A 20448-nucleotide genomic window follows, 5' to 3' on the forward strand; every position below is an offset into this window, starting at 1 on the left:
TCTGTGAGTCTGAATGAACTTGATGAGAGCAGTCCTGGACCTGGAGGACTGACCAGACCATGGACGTCCTCCTCGTGGACTCCAACGAGCTGTCATGTCCTTCACCCCGACTTGATAGAGACCTTATTGCCCATGAAGTCAGGGTTAAGCAGAGATGCACAGAAGACATCTGCACCTGCTGTGGGAGCTTCCAGTCCGGACAGAGCACCCTCGCTTGGAGGGAGCCAGGTGCGCTTCCTGTACGAACAGGTTCCTGGACTCCCTCCTCCTGTATGACAACGATGGGTACCAGTCCCCCTGCTCCATCTGCTGCTCGGTGAGACACTGCTCATCTGTGAAAACCCTGACTGCACCCGCTGCTACCGTTTCAAGTGTGTGGATATGCTGGTCAGCCCTGGGACCTCGGAGAAAGTTCAGACCATGAGTAACGGGGTGGGCTCCTGGGCCTGCCCTTCCCAAGCACGGCGGCTGAACCGAAGGAGAAAATGGCGGGGTCACCTGAAGGCCTTTTACGACCAGGAGATGAAACAGGAGAGTCCTTTTGAAATGTATAAGACAGTGCCTCCGTGGAAGAAAGAGCCAGTCCGGGTGCTGTCCCTTTTGGAGGACACCCAGAAAGAGCTTGTGAGCCTGGGCATTTTGGAAGAAGGCTCAGACCACAGTTATCTGAAGTACCTGGGCGATGCCACCAACGTCTTGAGGCGGGAAGTGGAAGAGTGGGGTCCTTTCAACCTCGTGTATGGCTCGATGCCTCCTCTTGGATACGCCTTTGAGCAGCCTCCCGGTGGTACCTATTCCAGTTCCACCAGGTGCTGCAGTACGCACAGAGCCAGGCCCGCTGCGGGCTGCCCTTCTTCTGGATGTTCATGGACAACCTGGTGCTGACCGCAGATGAGCAGAAGGTGGCTGCTTGCTTCCTGGAGATGGAGCCTGTGACAATCCAGGTCTGCGGCCGAGTCACCCAGAACGCTGTGCGTGTGTGGAGCAACATCCCAGCCGCGAAGAGCAAGCACTCCGCACTGACTGCTGAGGAGGAGCTGTCCCTGCTGGTTCAGGACAGGCCCAGGCCCAAGCCGCCCCCCCCCACCCCCCACGCCGGCACCTGCCGCCCTGGTGAAGAGCTGCTTCCTCCCTCTGCGAGAATATTTTAAGTGTTCTTCAACTGTGCTCCCTCCCCCTCCATAAATTCTCTGAGAAAACACAAGAGCAAAGGCCGCGTTCTTCAGAGGGTCCCCCACCCGCTCTTTGGAGGATTACTTTATCTGCTGGAGTTGTGCTTTCTCAAGGTGGCTACAGCTCTGCCTTTCCTCTGGTGCCTGGACAAGCAGGGTCCCCACTCCCCTCACCCTCGTGGGTGTGTGCGGCGAGTACAAAGTTCCTGCCACTCTGAAGCACTGTTCTTTCCCCAAATGTTTCTGTTTAATAAATATACTAAGGGTGCATATTATTATCTCTAAGATCTATCTAGATAAGACAGTGTAACATATGACAAAATAATAATAATTTATGCATTATGAAGGGTTCATGAGGGAGGGGGAGTGGGGAGGAAGATGGAAAAATGAGCAGCCAATATTAAGGGCTCAAGTAGAAGGCAAATGTGTTGAGAATGATGATGACAACAAATGTACATATGTGCTTGAAACAATGGATGTATGTCGGGATTGTGATAAGAATTGTACAAGCCCCCAAAAAAATGATGTGAAAAAATCAGAGTTACAGTCTTGGTACTCACAGGGGGCCATTCTAGCATCCTCTAAGGCTGTAAGTTCTGTAAGTTCTCAACCTTCCTCATGCCGCAACGCTTTAATATAGTTCCTGTGGTGGTGACCCCAAACCATAAAATTACTTTTGTTACTTCATCACTGTCATTTTGCTACTGTTATGAATCGGGCGACCTCAGTGACAGGGTTGTCTGCCCTCCAAAGGGGTCACGACCCACAGGTTGAGAACCATGCTCGAGGGTCTCTACGAGTTGGCATCAACTCAATGGCAGTGAGGGACTGCTGAGGCACGGGACTGCCACACCCTGTTCATGGGATTGTAGTTATATACTGCCTTCAGAAAGCTGTTTAGTGGCCCCTTCCTAAGAGGCCCCCATGATTACCTACGTCCTTTCAGAAAACCTATCCACGATTGTCCCTTTGAGAGCAATCCCCCACAATAGTAGCCATTCACCTGAGCTGTGACTCCTCTGCTTTGAATCTAAGGGGCCCAGCAGATCCTCTGCTTTGAATTTAAGGGGCCCAGCAGATCCTCTGCTTTGAATCTAAGGGGCCCAGCAGATCCTCTGCTTTGAATCTAAGGGGCCCAGCAGATCCTCTGCTTTGAATCTAAGGGGCCCAGCAGATCCTCTGCTTTGAATCTAAGGGGCCCAGCAGATCCTCTGCTTTGAATCTAAGGGGCCCAGCAGATCCTCTGCTTTGAATCTAAGGGGCCCAGCAGATCCTCTTTGGAAGGCACTGTTTTGACTTTTTACGGCACTCTGAAGAAACAAAGACAAGTACATTACTGAAAGAACTTGTCTGCAGCCATGCACTAACAGCAGAAGCCTGTTCAAACAGGTGTTGTTTAGAATAAACCTGGGCGCGTATGAAATGGAACCCTGGTAGCAGCAGGACTTTGGGGATTTATCTTCATATTTCTATGTATTCAGTCAGCACGCTTGTAATTTTAACTCACAATGTATTCCATTGTGTCGACATATTTCCCAATCTATATAGTTTACTTAAATGAATGTCTATCTCTATTAAAAAGGATAACCTTATAGAAGGGTCACGGGGAGATGAGCCAGTCAGCATGCAGTATAGCACCGATGAAATGTACAACTTTCCTCTAGTTCTTACATGCTTTCTCCCCCCAACTATCATAATCCCAATACTACCTTACAAATCTGGCTAGACCAGACCATGTACACTGGTACAGATAAGATCTGGAAACACAGGGAATCCAGGACAGATAATATTGAGAAGCAATATTGAGAGTAGCCATACCAGGAGGGTAAGGGGAAGGAGGGGGGAGAAAGAGGGAACTGATCACAATAATCTACTTATAACTGCCTCCCAGGGGAACGGACAACAGAAAAGTGGGTGAAGGGTGACATCGGTCACTGTAAGATGTGAAAAATATACATATATAAATTGTAAAGAGTTCATGAGGGTGGGGCAAAAAGGGAACTTGACACCAAGGGCTTAAGTAGAAAGAAAACATTTTATTTTTTTGAAAGAAAACATTTTAAAATGATGATGGCAAAAAAAAGTACTTGACACAATGGATGGATATATGGATTATGATAAGAGTGTGGGAACCCCCAATAAAATGATCTAAAAAAAAGAAAAAGGATCAGTCCTTTAGGACTTTATGGCTGCTGTTTGGATTTCTACAATTAGAAATACAAGGCTAAGCACCTTGGAAGACCTGAAGTAGAAGCTTAACTAAAGAACTGGCAAGTTAAATGGAAAATTTGAAAACACTTACTAATTATAGGCAATAAGTTTCCTACAACCCAGAATTCCAGCTAGCACCTGCCCAAACTTTTCACGTTTAATGAGTACTTTTCAGGTTTAATGAGAGGTAGACTGGCATTTCCCTAACAGTGGACACACATGGTTAGAGATAATATCTAACTTTTATGTGGCTGCTGTATTGTGGGAAACAGAAAGATGTCTCCCGTTTTCTCCAAATATATGTTAGACTTTGGACACTGCTTGCAGCTAATGTTAATGATTGTCAAGTTACCTCCCTGAAGGCAGTCAGTTGCCAGACTACTCTCTGCTCCTACCACAAGTAGGGCCCACTCCCTGCTGTTAAGGATAGGCTACTTCTCCCTAATGGCTTCTAGTCATAGGTTTGGTCCCAGCAGGGTGGGTGTTTATGTCCTATTGATAATGGTTTCCAGAGTGAGCCAGAGAACAGGTCAAACCTGCTCAGTGGCATCCGCAGTTAGGCTGCCACAGGAATCTAGGGTCCGCCCATCTTGTCACATGTATAACTTTGACCCCTCCTCTTCTTACTACGAAGGTAGCCCAAGATGAGCCCCTCCCGTTACTGTATTACCTATAGCACAAACCTTTCCTGTGATGTCACTACCTGTAATTAGGGAGCTTGCATGTCCCCAGAGAATATAATAGCCTTGATTAGCAATAAATCTCTCTCTCCCCCCACATGGACCACCAAGTGAGGCTGAGGTGAGCATGCTACCATGAAATGTGTCTGACTCTTATTTCAATCTCTCTTCCATCTCTCATGCTCTCTGACTTTACTATAAACTTTACTTATTATCGTTGTACAATTGGGTCTACCGGACCTGTGATGATAGGGGCTGGTTTCCCTCACAGTTGTATTAGATTTAAATAAAGCATTTATTAATTTTTAAGATGTGTAAAATATTTTTAATCTTGACACTGAGGCAAAGGCAAATGTTCCTCTAGAGGTCTCTGAGATTTTCAGTTCTGTCTCCTTTACTTTTCTTTGACATACCAGGAAAACAGATTCATTACTATGACAGTACAATAAAACTGTCAAAGGCTAACTGGGTCTGTGGAAACAATTCCATTGAAATTTAGAGCAGTACTTCTATTTATTTTATTTTCTCCTACAGGTTCCAAGAACTTCGATGGCAGTTTATTTTTTAGTTTTGCTTTTTCTGATTATTTTCATCTTAAGAGATTCCTCACCTCTAAACAACGTGAACCATTATGCACTACAACGGTGCTCAACCTGTGGGTCGTGACCCCTTGGGAGGGGGGGGTCGAGTGACCCTTTCCTGATTCATCACAGTAGGAAAATGACAGTTATGAAGTAACAACGAAAATAATTTTATGGTTGGTGGGGTCACAACATGAGGAACTGTACTAAAGGGTCGCGGCATTAGGAGGTTGAGAACCACTGCTCTAGAACATGAAATTAGTTTTGTCAGTTTATAATTTGCTGACAGCTTAATACAAGTACTTAATGTTTTGTATTCAGAATAGAGAGCAGATAACATTTATTTATAAAGACTAGACACAATGCTGAAATCTAGCAGCTGATGACAGCAAGCTACAAAATTTGTTCTTTAGCAATTGCTTTATAAAGAGAATCATTGAGATCTGTCAATGGATTACCATATTAAGACTTCTTATTTTAGTTAACAAATGATTATTGTCTATTCTAAACCCGAGGTTGTTAATTTATTTCCTGGGGTACTGGAAATTTGGGTCCAATTAAACCCAATTAAATTTGGGTCCAATTAATAGCATTTTTCTTTTATTTCTTTACTCGAAGCGTGGGGAGGGCACTTCAAAACGTTCGTGGGAAATTCTTTTAGCTTTAAAAAAAAACCATTTTATTGGGGCTCATACAACTCTTTTTTTATTTTTGGGGTGTGAATAATTTTCAATAGGGTTGGTGGTGGTTTTTATAAACATGTGGCAAAATCACGCAATGCTGCCGGCACTGGACGCGATCGGGGCCACAAGTCCGCACACTCCTTTGCAACCGGTCCTGTACTGACCGAACCGCTCATCTCGCCTTTACTGTTTCCGATGACCCCGCGTGGTCTTCCAAATAAAGAAACACACCGTCTTTTCTCCGACAGGACTTTCGTTGCCCTATCACCACCGCAGGATGGACCTTCTTTCTGAGCTCGGGTTTGCCTTTCTTGACTGTGGCCATCACCATGTCACCCACTCCGGCAGCGGACGGTCTGTTCAGCCGGCCCTCGATCCCCTTCACAGAGATGACATATAGGTTTTTGGCTCGTGTTGTCAGCACAGTTGATCACCGCTCCGACCGGAAGACCGAGGGACATCCGGAACTTTGCACCGGAGGACCCACCACGTCTAACGCGGGTCCATCTAAGAACTGGGGGCCCGGACGAGGAGTCCTGGCTCCAACCTCTGCACCACACAGCTCCCTCCTCTAAGGTAGAAACCCCCACGGACGCCCGCTCTGAACTAAAACCGTCCAACTTTAGCCCCGAGACCTCAGCGCTCCGCACGTGCCAGCCCGGCGCGCTGCCGGGAATCAGGGCGGGATCCCGCCTCGCTCGCCCCCGCCCCAGGAGAGCGAAGGGCCCCAGCTGCCCAGCACTGCCGCCCCCCGCCTAGCCCGCCGCCACCCTGCGGCAGATGGCGGAGGATTCTCCACTCATACAACTTTTATCACAATCCATACATACATCAATTGTGTAAAGTACACTTATACTTCGTTGCCCTCATCATTCTCAAAATTCATTTTCCGCTTGGGTTCTTGGAATCAGCTCATTTTGCTTTTTCCCCTCCCCCTCCTTCGATGCTCCCCCCTCCCTCTTGAACCCTTAATAATTTATAAATTATTATTTTATCTTATCTTACACTGCCCGGCGTCTCCCTTCACCTACTTTTCTGCTGTCCAGCCCCCCAGAGAGGGGGTTATATGTAGATCCTTGTGATCAGTTCCTCCTTTCTATCTCCCCTTCCCTCCAGGTATCACCACTCACTGCTGGTCCTGAAGGGATCACCCACCCTAGATTCCCTGTTTCCAGTTCCCATCTGTACCGCTGTGCATCCTCTGGTCTAACCAGGTTTGCAAGGTTGAATTGGGACCATGATAGTTGGGGGGGGGGGGGCGGAGGGGGGGGAGGGAGGGAAGGAAGCGTTTTAAGAACTAGAAAAAGGTTATGAGTTTCATTGTTGCTACACTGAACCCTGAGCGACTCATCTTCTCCCCACTACCCCTCTGCAAGGGATGTCCAGCTGTCTACAGATGGGCATTGGGTCCCCATCACGTGCTCCCCTCATTCATGATTATATGAGTTTACTCCCTGCCCCATCCCCCGGCCTTTGGTGCTTGAAACCTGGTCCCCTCGGCCCTTCATGATCACACATGTTGGTGTGCTGCTTCCATGTGGGCTTTGTTGCTTCTGGGCTAGATGGCCGCTCTTTTACTTTCAAGCCTTTAAGATCTCTCAATAGCCGGGGACCATCAGTCTTTTTCACCACACTTACTTATGCACACATTCACCTTCGGCATTATGTGGAGAAGGTGATCACACAATGATGGTTTTTGTCCTTTGGTGTCTGCTGATTCCTTCAACACCTCGTGTTCACACAGGCTGGTATGCTTCTTCTCTTTGGGCTTTGTTGCTTCTGACCTAGATGGCCACTTGTTTGCCTTCAATCCTTTAAGACTCCAGACACTATATCTTTTGATAGCTGGACACCATCAGCTTTCTTCACCACATTTGCTTATACACATGTCTGTCATCGGCGATCATTTCGGGAAGGTGGGTTTCATGAAATGACCGTTTAGCTGAGCAAGGTGCTCTTGTATTTAGGGAATGTGTGCGAGGAGGCCCAATGTCCACCTGCTACCCTACTATTAAACTTATAAATATATGCACATAGGTCTATTTCCCCATAATCATAAATATATTTACATATGTACATGTCTGTATTTAGGCTTCTCTGTATGCCCTTTGCCTCCTACTCCTTTCCTCTATTTCCTTACGCTTTCCTCCCGTCCCACTACCATGTTCAGCCTTCATTCTGGTTTCAGTAATTCCTGTTACCTTGCCCTTGGTCACTCCCTACCAGTCTCCCATCCCCTCCCTCCACTGGTTTTGAACCACTCCTTGTTCCCTTGTCCCTGTGTTGGCCAACACCTCCTCCCTTCCCCAACCTCCCACACTCTCATGTCCATCCGGGACCATTGGTCCCGTTATTTTCTTCTCACATTGTCTGTCCAGCCTATCTTATCTAGGTGGACCTGCAGATATAGTAATACGTGCATAAAATTGGGGATGGCTTTGACAGCACCAAAGTGGCAATAAGAACATGACGACAACGGCAGCAACACCGACAAGCTAACAAACGAAAAAACCACTGACATACAAAATTTAAAAGAAGAGAAAAAAAGAAGGAAAAAAAGCCTGTTAGTAGTTCAAGGTCTGTTTGTTGACCTTTAGGAGTGTTTTCTGGACGAGTCTGATGGGGTGCCATGTCCTGGCCCCAGAGCCCATCCTTTATACTCCCTCGGAACCTCCTTGCTCTGCTTCCCCCGCACAGCTCCATTGCACGCCCCCAGTGTTTTGCCTCAGTGTGGTGGGGTTCCTTTAGCTTTTAATTCCAGATTCCCACAAATTTTCTGAAGCCTCTTATACAGGGGTCCTAAAAGCACGGACCCTGGACCAGAAGCATTAACACAGCCTGAATATGATTAGAAATGCAAATTATCTAGCCCTAACCCAGACCTACAGAACCAACTCTGTGTGGGGTAAAGCCAGATAATTTGTTTTATCAAGTGCCCCCACAGGATTCCGATGCACATCAAAGTGTCAAAACCACAGTGGAGCTGGGAAGCATTTTCACTATCCTCAGAGGTATCAGGTGACCAGTGAACTCTGATAGCAGCTCAGAAATATGAACAAAATACTATCTCCAAAAAATTGACTATTTAGGAGGGGTAAACAAAGAAAAAGAGTTAAAAATCTAGAAAAGTATAAAGACTAGTACCATATAACACCTCTAACTTCAATAGGAATTTAAATTTAAATGTTTGATAAGGATACATTTTCCAGATAATCAGAGCTTAAAAAATTCTGGTTTTTTTTTTTTCATGAAAATGTCCTTCATTACACTATAAACACCTCAGTCTTGCAAAATGAAAACTCACACACATAGCCACACTTCTCGCTTTTGTTTCATCTAATTGGCTATTCTGACTCTCCCGCCATTGTTGGTCAGTCATCAAGCTGGAATGCTGCTCCCTTCCCATGGGTATTCCCCAGGAAGCGTATTGTTTTTGCAGTCTTCTTTCACATTAAAAATTTTTATCTTTATTTTTAAAAATAGTTTTTCTCTTAAACGAGGAGCTATTTTAGTCATAGAGCATTTGTTTTCTTCTCTAGTTTTCTGGTATAGATGTAAGACAATAGTGGAATAGCTGAGCATCTACTTACTGAGAACAGTTTCAAGCATCAATTAGTTCAGTCTATTTTTATAGGCTATGCAAAGTCTTTTTTCATTTTCAGGGCTGCTAATCTCTGGAGCAGACTGCTTACATGGTGGGCTGCTAACTATAAGGTCAGTAGAATTTGATCTTAAATTATTTTTAACTGAGAAAACACCAATTAATTTTTTAAAATTTTCCTTATTGCATTTAAACTATCTACCACAAGCAAAATGACAATACAAAGCAGGAGAAAATATCTCAAAAGCACATAACGAAAAGAAAAAAGAAACAAACAAAACCCAGTCAATTCTGACTCAGGACAACCCTCCAGGGCAGAGGGAACTGCCCCACATGGTTTCCAAGCCTGGGCATCTTACATAAGCAGACTGCGACGCTTTCTTTATCCCTCGGAGGGGCTGGGAGTTTTGAACCACTGACATTTTGGTTAGCAGCCAAATTAAACAAACTTTCCGAAGCCCCACTGTACTGACACTATCCATATAAAATCTACCCAAGAATGAGAAATTCCAAATTCAGCATCATCCCTACAATCCAGAGAAAAGATGAAGGAAAATTGGCGTGATAGATTTCAATTTTATCTGCAATATTGTTATATATTTCGCCTCTCTTTCCAAATTAAATTTTTGTTGTATTTTTAATTGGGTGTACACAACAGAAACAGAAAAGGCTTACTGGGTTAAAAAAAAAGCCTTCAAAATGAAAAGGGTGCACAATGGATAAGTTGGGCACACAAGTACTTGTTTTAGTACCTGCTAGACGTTTCTGCACAGGCTTGCTGTGTACTTTACAGTTGGACGCTTGAGCAGTGTGGGCTTAAACCCCTCAGGTCCCACTGAGATTGAACTGTTTTTCCTACTGCTATTGGGGTGAAAGAGCCCTGTTAGCACTGTGGCTAATTCCCTGGCTGCTAAAGCTAAGGTCAGTGGCTCGAATACCCCAGTTGCTTGATCTGCTAGACAAAGATGTGGCAAATTAGTCCCATAAACCATGACCACAGCTGGGAAGCCTGTCTTGTAAGCTAGTCCCAAGTTGGCAGTGGGTTGGGGTTGGGGTTTCAGTGAGCTCAGGTGCTGAGTTTCCACTGACGCTGTGCTCTGTGCCCTCGAGATGAACGCTCCCTCAGAGGGGGTTAGTGTCACTAGGCATTTAAAGCAGATACTAAAGCTCACCCAAAAAGCAACAGGAAAATAAATCCAACGATAAGTGGACCCACAAAGTTCAAACCCATGTTGTTCAAAGGTCAGCTGAATTTCCGCTTCAGGCATTCTGAGTTTATCGGTGCGAAATGAATGCAGACTTGGTATTTTCCTTATCCAGAATATTCTTACGCATTACCTCCTTTTGGTAGTTTTTTTCTTTATCTCATGTCCCTGAGGTAAAACACAACTGGATGAACACAATTAAACGTAGGAGCACAAACCTTGAAACTCTGGTTTCCATGTGATCTTGGACAAGTATTTAAACAGTGAAGCAGGGGTCACACTCACCGATGCAAGCTGGAAAGTTTGAATGTGAATGTACACAGATCTTTACAGGTCACAAGAAATAAACACTAGATAAATTTTATTTCATGTCATACTCACAACGATAGCATCGAAACTAAACAAAGAGGCCAAACCTGATTTTCTGGGAAGCGCTGCTCTAACAGGTCTGGAAGGTTCCACTCAGCACACTAGCTAGCCCTAAGCCAGCACACATTAACTACCAACAAACCCTGCAGCAGTGCACTTCCTCTGCGGCACCCTTCACTGTCACTAATCATGAAAGTGTGACTAAAGCAGATAAATATCATACACACTACACAAAATCTGAAGGGCTTTTTAAAAACAACACTCCATTAACAATGTACAGTACTTCACACTACAGTGGAGACTACTGCTCAGCTGGGGATACAGCAGCTTACATGTTATTATGAATAAAATTATGTCCCTCAAAATATAGGTTGTAAATCCTAACCCCTATAATACTTGTGGGTAGAGCCACAGTGGCACAGTGGGTGAATCACTGGGTTGCCAACTACACAGTTGGCAGTTTGAACCCATTGACCACTCCTTGAGAGACAGACACATGTCTGCTGTCAAGTGGGACCATCTCAGAGACACTATGGAGCAGTGGTCCTCTATCCTAGAGGGTAAACTCAAATGCAATGGACAGATGGATACAGTCTCACTCAGGGACAGGGTCTTCTTTGCTAAGTTAATGAGACCATGTCAATGTTGGTTGTGTCTTAAGCCTCAGAGATCTAAAACAACTGGATTAAACACAGAGAAGCAAGCAGAGATGAGAGAAGGCAGATGCCACACCACGTGATGATCACCAAGGAAACTCGGAACAGGAGCTGAAACAAGACAAGGACCTTCTTCCAGAGCAATGAGAAAACCTCCCTCTGGAGCCAGCACCCTGAATACTAGCTTCTAGCCACCTAAACTGTGAGAAAATACATGCCATTGTTACTTGTGGTATTTCTGTGACAGCAGCTAAGGAGTCAACACTACATAAGTAATTTGCTAGCAATGCCAACAAGTGCTATGCACACTTAGAGCAGAGTAAAAGGCAGAGAGAGCAGAGTGGCTGGCGGGAAAGGAAGGAGAGCTTCTCTTTCATACAGGGAAGGTCTCACTGATACGGTGGCTCTAAATCTCAGACCTGAAGAAAGTCAAGGAAGGGGTCATCTGAGAGGAGAGAGAAAAAGAGGCCCAGAGGTTCCACTGAGGTAGCAATGAATGGGAGGATAAAAATGAGATCAGATCTGTTGGGCAGGGATCTGCACTTGTAAGAACTGATCCGGGAAGTCTCCCAGGCACCAATCCCCAGGCTTAGGGTAAGCAGAGCTCAGTGGAAGGGAGATGAACTGTGCGGGACAGCCGCGCCTGGGTAGTGCTCGCACAGCCTCCTCATGCATCAGGGTCCCAAGTGCTGTGTCACTGCAAAGACTGTTGGCTTCATCAGTGCAAGCCTTACACCCCAAGGGGATGACTGACACTGCTTTACTTTTTTATTTCTGTGGGGTTTTGTTTTCTTGTCTTTTGTGTTTCTGTTGGATTTTCCAGTTAATGAAGCACAGAAAGAGTAGATGCATAGAGATAATAATTGATGCAAGGGTTTACGGGGATGGAGGGGTGAGGGTCGGAGTTAGGGAGGGTGAGGGGATATGGGGATATGCAGTGGGGGGAGGGAGCACTAGAACAGATTGTGATTATACAACTCATTTTAAAAGCGATTTAAGCATGGAAGTATATGATATATGAATACTCTATCAAGAGAACCATGGGGAAAAGAAAAAACTTGACCAATGGTTACCATAGGTGAAGGGGAAAAGTTGTTGCATGGGGCATTGAGTTTATGTCAATGGTGGTAGAATTTGGAAAAGGATATCAATAGTGGCTGTACAGCATGAATAGTATAATGAATGACACTGAATTATTCAAGTAGAAGTTGTGGATTTGGAGAATATTCTGTTGTGTACATTTTGCCAAAAGTAGAAAAAAATTACATGAAAGACCATGACTATAATAAGGAAGAAAATTTTCTAGAATTGAATATGATGACAACTGTACAACTCTTCTTGATATGGCCAAATTATTGAATTGTGTGACATGTGGATAAAGTGCTAATGAAACTGTTAAAAAAATGAGATCAGAGATGGCAGGAGTGGGACTTGAAACTTCGTATTCTGATTGAGTTGGGGCATTTTAGAGGATTTGGAACAACTGATTGACATGAAACTTTTTACCTGCAGAATCCTTTGTTCAAAGAAGCCCACAGAAGTGCAATGACAATATTAGTTAACACTGTGGTTAGGCAGAGAATCGTCAAAAAAGAGGAAGACCTTCAATGACATAGCAGCTGCCACCAGGTTTAAGCACAGAAATGATTGTGGAGATGGTGGCAGGCAGTGTCGAGTTTTGTTGTACATACGGTCGCTATGAGTTGAAACCATAGCATTGAATGGGGCTACTCCAGGACCTGCCTGAGTCAGTTTCTGCTCCCATTGTTCTTCCACTAAAATAACAGTTAAAAATTAATACAAAGGCTCCAGCATTCAAACTTTCATAACCTGTGTCCAAAGACCTTCTCATAATCTAGATCCTACTTGTCAAAAACAAACAACAACAAAAAAAAACACATTATCAAGGAATGGTTCTGAGAGAGAGAGAGAGAGAGAGAGAGACAGAGAGAGAAAGAGAGAGAAAGAGAGAGAGAAAACTGAGATCCTAAGTCTCCAGAATGTTTGGGAACTCCCAGGCATCCATGGCTCTACTTCAAAGTTTCATTCCAGGAGCTAATCCTGGCTGTGGTCTTCCCACCGGCTGGGACTGCTTTAGGGACATGGACATTCTAGCCCACAAAGCATCCCATTGCTCTTTCTTTACTACAGAGTTACAATAAGCAAGACAGTGTTTCATGTAATAAGAAATTATTGTTGTTGGCAGGTTCTGTGGAATCAGTTCAAACAGTAATCCTATATACAACACAATAAAACACATAAAAGCTTATCAATCAATTGAATAGAACCGTGAGTCCAGATATAAACTCATATGCACATCAATTAAATATTGGCAAGGGTGCCTAGACAATGCAATGAAGAAAGAATAGTCTGTCTAACAAATGGTACTAGGACAGCTGAAGAGCCAGACGCAAAAGAATGTAGAACCCGACCTCATAAGACATACAAAAATAACCTAAAAAAATACTTAAGATCCACACTTTGAACAACAATAGCCCCTATTTTTATTAATTTAATAAATATTTTTAGTGGGGCTCATACAACTCTTATCACAATCCGTACATACATCAATTGAGTAAAGCACCCTTATACATTCGTTGCACTCGTCATCCTCAAAATTCACCTTCCACTTGGGTTCCTGGAATCAGCTCATTTTCCTTTTTTTCCCTCCCCCTCCCTCCCCACTCCCCCACAGCCCATGCTCTTTTAGACTCAAATTATGAGAAAATAAACTAAGTCTCAGTTTCAGACAGTTAATTAGGAGAAAATTCTTTTTACTAAAGCAGAACCTGTTCCTGGGAGCTTCCACCACTCTTCTCAGGCCTGGTCTCGGTTTCAGCAGAGGCAGTCTGACCGCTCTCCCCAGGGTAGCCTTCAAAATTTCTATTTAGCCTATGTTTCCCATTTGGGCTGTACTCCTAAAATGTCACCAATTTGCTAGGCATCTCCCAGGTCAAGATTTGACCTCTGTACGTCTGATAAGTGAATCCATTATCTCAGTCCATGATGACATACCTTTCCTGAGTCCCTCCCTTGAACTCTTAGGACTTCTACATGCAGCCTGGCATTTGTCACTGGGCAATCACTCTGTCAATAAACACTTACTGAGGCCTGCCAGGAACTGTGCTAAGTGCTCAAAATGAAAGTAAATACAGAGATATATATATGTTAGACAGGGATATAAAGTGAAAAGGGGAAGAAAGTACATAAGATGATCTTGCTCTAAAAACAAAACCAAGATAAATAAAATAATAAGCACTGGAGAACCATGAGGTACCATGTATCTGGAACTTGGAGAGGGCTTTCACAGAGGAGCTAGCTATCTGAGCCAGCAAACAGCTCTATCAATACTCATGTCTTAAGCAGCTTTGTTGCTCATATGCTTCAGTCTTTTGCCCTCACTTGCAGTTCAAAACTGCATATATCTGGTGATGCAGAGGGAGACTGCCCAGCCCCCTCAGCCTCTCTTGGAGGGAAAAGGGGTTAGCACCTACACCTGCAGGATGACAATCATAGTTTCAGAGGTTGGCACTGTACCTGGCTACGTACGGTATTGCTCAAGTGGTTGTCCTCAGACCTCTGTGCATTCTGGAAGTAAGACAAGGGTGCAGGTAACTCTGTCATTGGAGCAAAAGTATAGAAATACTTTTACCACAGAACACAAAGTCTCTTGGGGTTCTAGAAAGGGGAGAAAGAGAAAAACAAACCTTTGTGCATTATGATTATACTTTAATTCCAAAACACTTTAATATAAATTACATTCACCAAAAACAAACCTTTCTTTCATGTGTTCTCTCCCAAGCCAAGTTTTCTAAGGCTCTTGTAGGCTGCGGTCTCTTGAGAGTTTTCTCAGGTTAGGACTGAAACAGGATTTTCACCAGGTCACAACCTAGTAAATCTAGTCACATCAAGCAAATCCCTGTAAGAGCAATTTGTAAACCAGAAATGTATTAATTTCCCATGAACTTTGGACTGACAAATTTACTGTCAGCTAAGAGACCTCTCGTAATGTACAGGTCTACTTGGGAAAGCAATTAGTCCTTATCACAAAGATACTAAAAAGACTTCAGATTTAGAACAAAGGAAGCTGAATGTCCTCATCAAGATTTATTTTTCTATGTAGACCAAACAAATCTAATTATATATTTCCCTAAAATTAGTTATCGAGTGCTTTTGATTTTGCACAATTGTTGACTCCTTTTGTGCTTATCACAATGTCTCCAAGGTGGGAAAAACTAAAACCCCAAAGTCACTGCCATGAATCAATTTCTGATAGTGACCTTAGAGGAAGACCTGACTGGCGGGGGTTCGGAGGCTCTAAATCTTTCTGATTCTTCTAGAGCACCTGGTGTCTTCAAACTGCTGACTTCGAGGCTAACAGCCCAATGTGTGCCACCAGGGGTCCTCCCAAAGCAGAGAGAAAAGGTAATATACTCACTGCAGAAAAGCAGGAGTCCAGAGAAATGTGGAGACTTGCTTTTAATTCACACAACTGGCCAGGCAGAACAAGGCAGGGCAAGAGTGGCAGACTCCTGGCTCCCAGCCTCCAAACTCTCCTTTGCATCTTACCAAACCCTTACTTATGCACATCACTATCTACCCTCATTTCCACCAGCCAATTCTTTATCACTTCAAATTTCCTTTTCACAGTCTTTGAATATACAGTGAAAAAAATTTGTTTGCATACCTGAAGCAGTATTCTAATAAACAATACCTAAACATTACCATATGTGAGTTAGGTTTACTGTGCCAACCTGGCCAACAGGATGGCATGGGATTAATCAGGTTGCAGTTTGATAAAGAGATAAATGGGTCTTCCATGGCCGCCCCTCTCTCTTTTTCTCTCTGGTGCTCGGAGCGTGCTGCTGCTTTAGCTAGTTCTCTGCATCAACCCATGAACTACACTACCTGTGGGCTAAGCCAACCCCTGGACTGTTAGTTGCTCCTTCGAGACCTGCTTCCCCACGCTGCTGATACTCATACATCACTTGAGTTTGAGGCTGGTGGACCCTGTCACCTTGCATTGCTTGTGTTCGATATCCCATCAGGGTCTGCTTCCCTAAGCTCCACTGTTACTGACTGTTGGTGACCCACCTTGCTGTTTGCTGCCTGTGGGTAGACTCTGCTTACCTTGTCTGAGGGAGGACTCTCTTGAGTCTGCTTCCTTGACCTTGGATCTGGCAGCCCATGTGAACTGGAGGACAGTATATTAACTGTTCCACAGAAGTGAGTTGAACTGAACCCTCTGCATTCTTGTGTGGACTAATAAGCTGTTTTATTCCTTCTTGCTGTATACACCTGTCCATATATCATATATACTTGAGTATAAGCAACCTGAATATCAGCTGAAGCACCTAATTTTACCACCAAAACTGCATAAAATATGTGCTTATACACGAGTATATATGGTATATAATCATAAGTATTCTGGTTTTGTTTCTCAAAGAGAACCCTGCCTAACACACAATGCAAGAGCTCTGGTGGCATAGTGGGTTATGCATTGGGCTGCTTATCACAAGGTCAGCAGTTCAAATCCTCAGCAGTTCAAATCAACAGCCATTCCTCAGAAGAGGCTTTCTACTTCCATGAAAAGTTAAATCTTGGAAACCCACAGGGGCAGTTTGCCCCCATCTTATATGGTCATTATGAGTCAGAATCAACTCAATGGCAGTGCATTTGGTTTAAGAAACATTACTGTACACATAAATATTTATTCAGAAAAGCATTTTACCAATGTTCTTTTACATCTGCTCATTTATCTTTAGGAGCCTCTTCCCTCTAAATATTCCTTTGCTTGACTTTAATATATATGGCAGCATTTTCCTCTAGTTAAAGTATCAAATTCAAATGAACCCTTCATTGCTGATTTTTGGATCCTTGGCATCATGACGAATTTTTAACCTGGGAAGACTTTCCCTTCTGTTTTACATGTGCACCTTTATCCCGCTATTCTACAGTCCAGTCAAATTTAAATTTATACTAACTAAACACAAAATTAACTTGGTTAAAAAAATACAGTGGATCAGAATACAAATAAGAGGCGATTAACACCTTTAGTGGAGTGGGTTGTTCACTGCAAGAAAGGGGAGGCAAGCTTCCAGGACATTGGAAATGTTCTTTTTCTTGATGTGGCTTAGTTACGAGCCAGTTCAGTTTGTGAAAATTCAATGAGCTATATACCTATGATTTGTGCACGTTTCTGTCTTACATTATACGTCAATTAAAAAGCCAGATAGATTTTTGTGAGATAAAAACTTCTACACGCACTGAGGATTATTCATACCACCAGTCCTGTCTTTGAAAATGTGTAGTATTAAGACAATGTAGTTATCTTGCCCAAGGTGGGTTCCAAACACACACACACGATTTATTTTCTAAATGCTGGAAATATTCAGAAGGAGCTCTTGTTGCCTTGTTCAGTAAGCTCTGGACTGTTAATTGCAAGGTTACTGGTTCAAACCCACCAGCAGCTCCTCAGGAAAAGACGAGGCTATCTGTTCTCATAAAGATTTACAGCCTCGCCAGGGCCTTACGCATAGAGAGCAAATGTTTTGAGAATGATGAGGGTAACGAATGTAAAAATGTGTTTTATACAATTGATGTATGTATGGATTGTGATGAGTTGTATGAGCCCCCAATAAAATGATTAAAAATATATATTTATAGCCTCAGGAACCCTGTATTGGGCTGTTGTGAGTCAGAATCAATTCAATGGCAGTGGGTTTTAGGTTTGGTAAGTATTCAAATTCATTGCTCTGCCCCAAGCTTCAAGATCAAAGTTTTAACATTCATGCAGCAATTAGACAAAAACAAAAACCTACTATTGTGGAGTGGATTTCTTTTTTTTAATTTTTTATAATTTTAACAATTTATTAGGGGCTCATACAATTCTTATCACAGTTCATACATATACATACATCAATTGTATAAAGCACAGTCTTTGCCCTAATCATTTTTTTCTCTTTTCTTTTTTTACATTTTATTAGGGACTCATACAACTCTTATCACCATCCATACATATACATACATCAATTATATAAAGCACATCCATACATTCCCTGCCCCAATCATTCTCAAGGCATTTGCTCTCCACTTAAGCCCCTTGCATCAGGTCCTCTTTTTTTTTCCCCCTCCCTCCCCTTTCCCCCCTCCCTCATGTGCCCTTGGTAATTTATACATCGTTATTTTGTCATATCTTGCCCTATCCGGAGTCTCCCTTCCCCCCTTCTCTGCTGTCCCTCTCCCAGGGAAGAGGTCACATGTGGATCCTTGTAATCAGTTCCCCCTTTCCAACCCACTCACCCTCCACTCTCCCAGCATCGTCCCTCACACCCTTGGTCCTGAAGGTATCATCCACCCTGGATTCCCTGTACCTCCAGCCCTCATATGTATCAGTGTACAGCCTCTGTCCTATCCAGCCCTGCAAGGTAGAATTCGGATCATGGTAGTTGGGGGGAGGAAGCATCCAGGATCTGGGAGAAAGCTGTGTTCTTCATCGGTACTACCTCGCACCCTAATTAACCCATCTCCTCTCCTAAACGCCTCTATGAGGGGATCTCCATTGGCCGACACTTGGGCCTTGGGTCTCCACTCTGCACTTCCCCCTTCATTCAATATGGTATATATATACATATACACATATATACACATACATACACATACTTATATCGTTGGTTTTTTTTTTGCATGCCTTATACCTGGTCCCTTGGCACCTCGTTATCGCACTGGCCGGTGTGCTTGTTCCATGTGGGCTTTTTTGCTTCTGAGCTAGATGGCCGCTTGTTCACCTTCAAGCCTTTAAGACCCCAGACACTATCTCTTTTGATAGCTGGGCACCATCAGCTTTCTTCACCACATTTGCTTATGCACCCATTTGTCTTCAGCGATCCTGTCATGGAGGTGTGCAGTCAATGATATGATTTTTTGTTCTTTGATGCCTGGTAACTGATCCCTTTGGGACCACTAGATCACACAGGCTGGTGTGTTCTTCCATGTGGACTTTGTTGCTTCTGAGCTAGATGGCCGCTTGTTTATCTTCAAGCCTTTAAGACCCCAGTCACTATCTCTTTTGATAGCCGGGCACCATCAGCTTTCTTCACCACATTGACTTGTTCACCCACTTTGGCTCCAGCCGTTGTGTCGGGAGAGTGAGCATCATAGAGTTCCAATTTAATAAAAGAAGGTATTCATGCAGTGAGGGAGTGTTTGAGTAGAGGCCCAAGGTCCTTCCGCCACCTTAATACTTGACCTATAAATATAGACACATAGATCTATTTCCCCATCCTCCTATATATATTTGCATGTACATGTCTTTGTCTAGACCTCCATGAATGCCCTTTGACTCCTAGCTCTTTCCTCCATCTCCCTTGACTTTCCTCCTGCCCCACTACCATGCTTCATCGCCACCTGGGCTAGAGTATACCTCTTCTCTAAGCAACCTTACCCTTGATCATTTCCCACCAGGCCTGCCACTCCCCCTTCTCTACCATTTGGGGTCCCATGTTTTTTCCTTGTCCCTGGGTTTGTTAACACCACTTCCTTACCCCCCTTACCCCCCCACCCCAAGTCCCCCCGGAAGTGTCGGTCCCGTTGTTTTTCCTCCAGATAGTTCATCCAGCCTGTCCTATTCAGACAGACCTGTGGAGTCACTAACATGCACGAAAACAAGACAGAAGAAAACAAAGCAACAGTATACAACCAGACAACAAAACAACAAAAACAAATCACTGACAAAGAACAGAACAAAACAGTTCACAAGAGAAAAGCTTGTAGTTAGTTCAGGGATCGTTTGCTGGCCCTTAGGAGCGTTTTCCAGTCCAGTCTGTTGGGGCACCACACCCTGGCCCCAAAGTCCACTTTCAGCATTCCCTGGGGACCTTGCCACTCCATTCCCTTGCTGTTCCGCTGCACTCCCCCAGTGCTATGCCTCGGTGTGGTGGGATCAGGTCAGGTGCAATTCCCACACTGTGTCTCCGGTGCTGTCCCCTGTATCGCCCTTAGTCACTGAGGGGCATCATGTCTCATAGTAGGGCCAGCCATGTTGTTCTCTCTGTGGACTGGCTGCTCTACTCAGGAACATCATCATCACGGCCTGGTGGGCCAGGCTGTGCTCCACTCTCTCCTCCTGCCCCTTCATCTGCTCCCATGTGCTCTGATCAGATATGTCCATCTCCCGGAGCTGCAGAGTCAATGTCGTCCTTTGGAACAAATTCTTTTCGGGGGATGTGGAGTGGATTTCTAATCACAGCGATCCTATAGGGCAGATTAGAATTGCCCCATAGGGTTTCCAA

The 20448-nt window shown here is 44.2% G+C and overlaps 1 protein-coding gene and 2 pseudogenes across 2 annotated transcripts in view; 1 reads left to right on the plus strand and 2 right to left on the minus strand.

Moving 5' to 3' along the window:
- The window catches only part of PSEN1 (presenilin 1), a 64580-nt gene that overhangs the window by 36449 nt on the left and 7683 nt on the right, over positions 1 to 20448 (minus strand). Inside the window, exons 2-3 of one of the 2 annotated variants that reach the window (XM_075532136.1) lie at positions 14935 to 15077; positions 14708 to 14836 (exon numbers count right to left, since the gene is read on the minus strand). In XM_075532136.1, the coding sequence (XP_075388251.1) occupies positions 14708 to 14782 (75 nt within the window). In that variant the 5' untranslated portion in view covers positions 14783 to 14836; positions 14935 to 15077. Of the gene's footprint in view, positions 1 to 14695; positions 14837 to 14934; positions 15078 to 20448 lie in introns of both variants that reach the window. The other variant, XM_075532135.1, reaches the window with a different exon arrangement.
- Positions 60 to 1151, plus strand: LOC142426057 (DNA (cytosine-5)-methyltransferase 3-like pseudogene; annotated as a pseudogene).
- Positions 5168 to 6990, minus strand: LOC142426059 (large ribosomal subunit protein uL14-like; annotated as a pseudogene).

This window comes from Tenrec ecaudatus, chromosome 14 (assembly GCF_050624435.1).
Source record: "Tenrec ecaudatus isolate mTenEca1 chromosome 14, mTenEca1.hap1, whole genome shotgun sequence".
NCBI lineage: Eukaryota > Metazoa > Chordata > Mammalia > Afrosoricida > Tenrecidae > Tenrec > Tenrec ecaudatus.